At 49.5% G+C, this 8,465-nt stretch overlaps 1 protein-coding gene across 1 annotated transcript; it reads right to left on the reverse strand.

Annotated features, from left to right (window-relative positions):
* Positions 1 to 1,954: 1,954 nt before the first annotated feature.
* Positions 1,955 to 4,794, reverse strand: LOC109758237 (cation/H(+) antiporter 2-like). The gene is made up of 2 exons (XM_020317084.3): positions 4,630 to 4,794; positions 1,955 to 4,523 (listed from the first exon to the last, which is right to left on the reverse strand). Exons 1-2 carry the CDS (start codon positions 4,792 to 4,794, stop codon positions 2,235 to 2,237), a joined length of 2,454 nt encoding a protein of 817 aa, XP_020172673.2. The 3' UTR covers positions 1,955 to 2,234.
* Between the last annotated feature and the right edge of the window lie 3,671 nt (positions 4,795 to 8,465).

The following is an 8,465-nucleotide window of genomic DNA, read 5'->3' on the forward strand; positions in this document are numbered from 1 at the left end:
GCGATCTGGAGACAGCCTAATACTTGCGGACGTACCGGGCAGTCTTCGTTCACTCGTGATTAGCGAATGTACTAGTCCTTCTGAGTAGTTTTCCTACTCTGATTCTCAAAAAAAAAAGAGAAAAAAGTAATTGGACCCGACGCTGTATGCATGTGTTATATAAAATATCAATGTTGAATCTTATTTTTCTTTTAGCGATATTTTTATGGAGCCATTTAAATCTATATCATGGCCAACACGCCCTTGTAACAACACATGATCCACATACATGTTTTCACATAAATTCACGATTACAGTATGACAACCTGTTTAAAAATACTTTTAAAATAGTATCAACTAACCCACACAGCAAAAAAAAAAAAAAACTGGACCTATGATCAAAAAAGGAAAATAAAAGAATTTTGTGTTGCACTATCACCGTATCACGATTGCTTATAAACCAAAAGACCAAAAGGGTTATCGATAAGAAAGAAAAAGTGCAATGCGGCTGCTAGTATAAACCAAATGATTAAAAGGGCTATGGATAATTGATAAAAAAATAAAATAAAAGACTCGGACAATGCCGAATGCACACTATCCGTTATCCTCAAACTTAGGGCGTGTTCGAAAGCCCTCTGGCTTCTCAAATCCCCGACTCCGCCATCAGCGACCAGCTCGTCCTCCGCCGTCAGCGACCATCTTCAGTCCGTGAATCGAGCTTCTCCGCCATGATTCGACCACGGAGCACACAAAGTTGCGTCGATTCTCTGCCTCCACGACCACCTCTTCCGATTTTTGAAGGTGATGCCCGATTTGCGGCCCTTCCACCTCTCCCTGTACATGTTCATGGTGGATTTGTGATGTGTATGGTGATTAGCTGTAGGATTTGGTGATGTGATTTGGTAATTACTTGTAGATGATGTGCTATGATGATTTGCTGCCTGTAGATTATAGGAAGAGGACAGAAAAAATGGGAAGATGTTCTGTACATTTTCTGTCGCTACATGTTCAGTACATGCTCATGAATATTCTGCTGCTACATGTTCCGTACAAGTCGATTGACAGCGAGTGCATGTTCTGCTGCTATATATCTTCATTGCATTTTGCTAGTACATAATGACATCAACAACACTTGTACATTTTTTTTATAGTCAAGCACTCACATATTTTTTATAGTCAAGTTTGGAGCATGACTGCCCACTGGGATGAAGAGAAAACTAGGATTGTTACCAACTTGTTTGTCATGCAAGTGCGGGCTGGAAATAGGCCAAACAAAATCTTGACCCCCAATGCATTTGACGAAGTGGCATTGCAATCGAAATTGAGAACCGGATTGGACTGCACGCCCAACCAAATGAAAAACAGATGGGACAACCTGAAATCCGATTACACTTTATTCAAGAAGCTCAAGCTGAAGGAGACCGGAGGGGGATGGGACTTTGTTCTCAACACTGTCAACACAAGATAAGGAGTGGTGGAAGGAGGGAAAAATTGTGAGTTGTTATGTTTATGCATTGCATTGCTATGTTCTTGTGGACCTTGGGGGGTTGTGAATCAAATAGGACCCAGAACCGTTTCAAACATTCAGCTGACAATATCCACCGCAAGTTCCATGAGATACTACATTGTGTGATTAGGATGTCTTCTCACTAGCTACCTCAAGGCGTAAGACCCCACAAAGTGGACATGTAGCTCTTTTAGCAATGTGCCAGTCTATTTTTTTAGTGAATTAAGTGAACAACCATACTAAAATATGTCTATACACATCCAAACAAATTAATGCACGTAATTCGACTGACTTTTAAATTTGAGTCAGTCGATCATTTTGGAAGCCCGGCCCTTCTTCTTCCTCGAGCTCTTCTCCTTCTCCAGATCACCACACGGGCCGTGGGCCGAACCATCTGCGACAACCACCCGCGGCCGGCCATGCCTCTAGCCCTGGATGATGACCTGTTTTTTTCTCCGGCAAATTTGCACTACCGCCGTTCTTCCGCCCCCAACTTCTTCGGCAATCTTAAAATCGATTGACCCAAAAGCTAAAGTCAGTCGACTGACATTTAGCTAACGTGAAAAAGTTTAAACATCTTATATTTGTGAAGGGAGGAAGTATCATTTTCTTATTTCCTGCTTATTTGCTGACATGAAAAAATTGCCAGCTGAGACGTGGTACATTAATTCTTCTAAGCACATACTTTATTCTAGTCGTCTACGCTCTAAATATACACAGCTACACTTTTCTACGTCTTTGGACGGTGTCAGATCCCCGCCGCCGGTGGTGGGTCGAGGCCGGACGCCGTCGACACGGCCTTCTTCTGCTGCAGGACGATCACGGAGCCCATCTCCAGCGACTCGTCCGACGCGAGGATGTCCCCGACCGGGCCCATCTCCCCGCCCTCGAGCCCGGCCACCAGCTCCGCCGGCTGCCGCCCGCCGCGCCCCACCACGATGAGCGCGTACGCCCCGGCCATCCTGTGCAGGGCCACCACCACGTCCGCCGCGCCGCCCACCGCCTTCTCCACGTATGACGCGAGCTCCTTCGCCACGTACTCGCGTTGGAGCGCCGCCATGCAGCACTCGTCGGGATCGTCCACCACGACGGACACCTCCCCGTCGGCGTGATCGCCGGTGCGTGCCGTCTGGACGCCGGAGTGGCCGTGCTTGCCGGAACCCACGAAGCGGATGACGGTCAGGTGGACTGTTTCATTCTTGGCGAGGCGGCAGGCGAGGGCCACGGCCTCGCGATCGTCCGGCCCGCCGAGGAAGACAGCCGCCACGTGCGTCGGCGCGGTGGCCCGGTCGTCCCGCCAGTTGCCCAGCGTCTCCTCGCTCGTGGATATCTTCGTAGGTAGCTGGAAGCTGGTGCCGCCTCTCCGGAACGGGCGGTCGGCGAGGATGCCGGTAGTGCACGGGGCGCTCTCGAGCACGTTCAGGTTGAGCTGCCGGCGGTCCTCCCACCGGCAGAACATCTTGCCGTCGTAGTGCTGCTCCTTGTGGTAGGGCACGATTAGGACGTCGGCGTGGACCTCCTCCGTGCAGCGGCGGATGGTCTTGAGGTTCGTGACGGGGCCGCGGTCGCCTTTGTCGATCTGCCGGATGACGAGGCCGGTGATGGAGGCGAACAAGTCGACGGTCCAGTTCACCTGCGTGGCGGCGTCGTTCATGCGGTCCCAGTGCTTGTCGCTGTCGAGCTGGTTCTGCTCGTGGTAGCGTTTGGCGCCGCCGGTGCCCGCGCGCGCGTGCTTGCGCACGGCGTCGTAGAAGTGCAGGACGTGCACAGCGGGCTGCACGGCGGGCTTGCTCGCCAGCAGCTCGACGAGGCTGAGCATCGCCGGCGTGGCGCGCGCTCCGTGCACGCAGGCGAGCATCCGCAGCTCCTCCTCCTGGTCCGGGACCAGCCGCTCCAGCGTCCTGTGGCCGTTGCTCAGATACGCCTCCCTCTCCCTGCGGTACACGACGGCGAACACCGGCCCCGCGATGACGGTGCTGATCATGCTGCCCATCACCATGGCCATGAGCGCCTGCTCCGCCCAAATCCCCTCGGAGCTGGCGAAGCTCATGTCGATCATGTTGACGTGGCCCTTGATGTTAAGGAGGACGCCGAGGCGCGCGGCGTCCCCGAGCGGCATGTGGAGGAACCTGGCGGCGCCCATGGTGCCGGCGCACTTGCCGACGAGACCGAGGATGGTGAGGAGGACGGCGGGCACGACGACGGCGCCGGACATGGCGCTAAAGTTGAGCCGCATCCCCATGGTCCCGAAATAGAAGGGCAGGGCCAGCGCGTGCAGCGGGTACGCAAGCGCGTGAGTGACGGTCCTGGCCACGGGGCCCTCCCTGGGGAACGCCAGCCCCAGCAGGAGGCTCGCCGGCATGCCGTCGAAGCCGACTTGCCGCGGGAAGTCGCCGATGTACGATACGGCGATGAGGATGAGCGCCAGCTCCCAGTTCCCGATGCGGTGCCGCCCCGCGTTGCGCCGGTTCATGAACTCCACGGCTGGCCGGAGCAGCGCGAGGGCGAGGCCGACCTTGAAGAGCGCCAGCACGCCAAGCCCGAGCCGCTGGGACGCGGTGTACCCTGGGGTCCTTCCGGACGCCAGCTTCATGCAGGAGAAGGCGCCCTCCCCGACGATGCAGATGACGTTGGTGGCGATGGCGGCACCGACGACGAGCCGGCCGGTGGCGGTGGCGGTGAGGCCGAGCTCGGCGGCCATCCGGGAGACGTCGACGGAGGAGGTGTTGGCGAGCGTGAGCATGAGCACGGCGGCGAGCAGCTCGGGCGAGCGGACGGGGGTGTGCATCATGCTGCCATACAAGCCCCCGGAGACGAAGGCGGCGAGGAGCAGGCAGGTGGCGACGCTGGCGTAGGTGGCGATGGTGCAGCGGTGCTTGTCGTTCCAGAGCGAGGCGAGGTCGGCGTCGAGGCCGACGTAGAACATGTAGAAGATGCGCGCCTGGGAGACGTACCACCCGTACGTGTCCTCCACGTTCACCACGGCCACGTGCACGATCACCTCGTGCAGCCCCAGGCTCCCCACCATGATCCCCGCCTGCATGCATGCATCCATGGATCAAAGATTCATCATATACATGCATGGTCGTCATCGCGAGAAGAAGATGAAGAAGAAACATCGTGTGCAATGGGTGGGTGCGTACGAGGATCTGGGAGATGGCGCTGGGCTGGTTGTGGCGGCGGAGGGAGAGGTGGATGAACTTGCCGAGGGCGATGACGACGACGGCCTGGAGGACGATGAGGAAGAGGGTGTCCAGGGACACGTTCTGGAGCTCGAGGACCAGGTCGCAGTTCATGGGTCTCGCCATGGCCGCTTGATCAACCCTTCTTCCTCTTTAGCTCCGTCCGGCTCGCTGGCCGGCTCTTCCTCCGTTGGTGGCGCTTGTGGATGATGTCAACGTCGACGGCGGCGGATGATTGCGCGTGAGGTCCTGCCAGAAAATGTTCTCCAGGTTCGTCGGAGCCTTCCTGGCTGCTCGTGAGGTTGGTGATCAGTTTGGCAATGGATGGTCATGGATGACCATGGCATTGGCATGCATGTACAAGAGAAAAAAAAAAGAAGGCTCGTCCTCCATAGCTGGGCCTGACACTGATACGAGCAGGAGGAGCCCACGAGGCCATGAAAACGTGTTCGTACGTATTGATGGGCCGGCCTGAATACCATGGTAGGCGAGACAAGAGCCTTTTTTTTCTTTCTCCATGTTGTTTTTACTCTTTGTACAAAAGCACCAACAAATTTGTATGTGAAAGGAGCTTCCAATGATATTATTAATCTTATAAATAGTCAAAGATAATCTCGCTATATATATGGATGGAGGGAGTATGTCTGATGTGAACTGGGGACCCGATCGTTCGATGAGAGAGAGATAACTACGATTTTGGTGGGACTTGACCCTCACGATCCGGCTACCAAACGTACAGGAAGAACCGTACACGACTGATATCTACGGCAATCGCTGAACCAACTCCACCATGTTATCGACCGAGCCAACGGCACGATCGACCTATCCACGAAGGATTTTTCCTGCAAGCAAATCGAAGAACATGTAAGAAAATAATAGCCAAGCAATCTCAAAATTGCAAATATACTAGATGGAATAAATCTCACAAGATGGGGTTTCGGTAGGATGTCTTGACGGTCGCACTAGCCGCTACGAGCGAAGACAAATAAAAGTAGCTAAAACTAAACTTCTCTAAACAAAACCCAAGACTAAACCCTAACTTAGGCCAGCTATTTATTAAGAGCGATGCTGGCCCGGGGCCAAAAGCGTTAGCTCAAGAGGGTTTGATAAATTTTTAATAGCGCCATTATGTATATCATGATAAAGTTTCTCATGTCGGAGCATAATATTATGAATATCATGATAAAGTTTATCCCACACATAGTCTATATATGAATTATAGGGACACAAATGAACTACATGAGCATGCGGGATGTCTAGTTCAGAAGGTGAGATACTCAACGGAAAAATTTCAGAATTGATAGCAAGCATACTATGTATGTATGATCCGTTGATTTAGCTTTCTCATCATTAATTATTTCATCGGGGGTCATAGGAAGCAAATTAATGGTTTTTCCTTCAAACACGAGAGTATACGAATTGGTCTACCATGATGAGTAACACTATTATCAAATTGCCAAGGTCGACCTAACAATAAAGAACATACTTGCATAGGTACGACATCACAGTCAACGTGATCATGATATGATCCAAGTGTAAAATATACTCTCACACGACGTGTTACCTTCAACTTACCACAATCGTTGAACCATTGGATGTAATATGGATGGGGATGTCTCGTAGTGGTGAGGGAAAGCTTCTCTACCATCTCCATACTCGCCAAATTATTGCAGCTTCCACCATAATTATCACACGAATGGAATTCCCTTTGATAACAAACTTAGTTTGAAAAAGATTATGGCATTGAGGCATCTCAGTATGCCCCACCTGGGCACTAAGTACTCACATGGTTACAAGGCTTGGGTATTGATCTGCCATTGCAGTGTCATGCTCCTTAGTGTCACCTGCATTATTAGTGGCAAGCATAGCATGTGTATCTTCATCCAAATCACTAGCAGAGGAGTACTCACCATCTTCCTGCACAATGAATGTACGTTTATTAGGGTAGTCCTTCATCAAGTGCCCGCCACCTTTGCATATATGGCACTTCATGTCCCTTGTGCATCCAGATGAAGTGGTGGGTGCTAGAGATAGTGCTTTCAAAGCCTCAGATGATCGTGGAGCTGATTTTGAACTTGATGGGTGTGCACCATTGTTCAACATAGTTGGTGTTGCCTCAGTAATTGACGAAATAGTAGGAGAGGGTGTCCATGATGAGCGGCGACCTGCAGAAAAGTTACCTCGTCCCTTGTTCAGTCACCCTTGTACTTCCCTTTCAGCTTTACAAGCAAAATGAAACAAGCGAGTAAAAGAATTGTACTCCTTATAGTCCAATATATCCTGAATATCACGGTTCAAACCACTTAAAAATCTAGCCATCATAGCATCTTCCGTTTCAACTAATCCACATCGCACTAAGCCAATTTGCAATTCTTGATAATAATCTTCTACAAAACTGCTACCTTGTTTTAAGCGCTGCAATTCATTGAGCTTATCACGAGCATAATATGAAGGAACATAACGTTCTCGCATAGGTCGTTTTAAAGCATCCCAAGTAGTGAAGGAAACATGCCCTAGAGGCAATAATAAAGTTGTTATTTATATTTCCTTATATCATGATAAATGTTTATTATTCATGCTAGAATTGTATTAATCGAAAACTTAGTACATGTGTGAATACATAGACAAACAGAGTGTCACTAGTATGCCTCTACTTGACTAGCTCGTTGAATCAAAGATGGTTAAGTTTCCTAGCCATAGACATGAGTTGTCATTTGATTAACGGGATCACATCATTAGAGAATGATGTGATTGACTTGACGCATTCCGTTAGCTTAGCACTTGATCGTTTAGTATGTTGCTATTGCTTTCTTCATGACTTATACATGTTCATATGACTATGAGATTATGCAACTCCCGAATACCGAAGGAACACTTAGTGTGCTACCAAACGTCACAACGTAACTGGGTGATTATAAAGGTGCTCTACAGGTGTCTCCGATGGTACTTGTTGAGTTGCCATAGATCGAGATTAGAATTTGTCACTCCGATTGCCGGAGAGGTATCTTTGGGCCCTCTCGGTAATGCACATCACTATAAGTGAAGGAAATATGCCCTAGAGGCAATAATAAAGTCATTATTTATTTCCTTATTTCATGATAAATGTTTATTATTCATGCTAGAATTGTATTAACCGGAAACTTGATACATGTGTGAATACATAGAGAAAACAGAGTGTCACTAGTATGCCTCTACTTGACTAGCTCGTTGAATCAAAGATGGTTAAGTTTCCTAGCCATAGACATGAGTTGTCATTTGATTAACGGGATCACATCATTAGAGAATGATGTGATTGACTTGACCCATTCCGTTAGCTTAGCATTTGATCGTTTAGTATATTGCTATTGCTTTCTTCATGACTTATACATGTTCCTATGACTATGAGATTATGCAACTCATGAATACCGGAGGAACACTTTGTGTGCTACCAAACGTCACAACATAACTGGGTGATTATAAAGGTGCTCTACAGGTGTCTCCAATGGTACTTGTTGAGTTGGCATAGATCAAGATTAGGATTTGTCACTCCGATTGTCGGAGAGGTATCTCTGGGCCCTCTCGGTAATGCACATCACTATAAGCCTTGCAAGCAATGTGACTAATGAGTTAGTTGCCGGATGATGCATTACGGAACGAGTAAAGAGACTTGCTGGTAACGAGATTGAACTAGGTATTGAGATACCGACGATTGAATCTCGGGCAAGTAACATACCGATGACAAAGGGAACAACGTATGCTATTATGCGGTTTGACCAATAAAGATCTTCGTAGGATATGTGGGAACCAATATGAGCATC

The sequence above is a fragment of the Aegilops tauschii genome, chromosome 5, assembly GCF_002575655.3.
Source record: "Aegilops tauschii subsp. strangulata cultivar AL8/78 chromosome 5, Aet v6.0, whole genome shotgun sequence".
Taxonomy (NCBI): domain Eukaryota; kingdom Viridiplantae; phylum Streptophyta; class Magnoliopsida; order Poales; family Poaceae; genus Aegilops; species Aegilops tauschii.

Coding starts and splice junctions, on each gene's coding strand:
- LOC109758237 (XM_020317084.3), bottom strand. CDS start 4,794: ATGGCGAGACCCATGAACTGCGACCTGGTCCTCGAGCTCCAGAACGTG. Junction 4,524..4,629: donor GCGCCATCTCCCAGATCCTC/GTACGCACCCAC, acceptor GCATGCATGCAG/GCGGGGATCATGGTGGGGAG.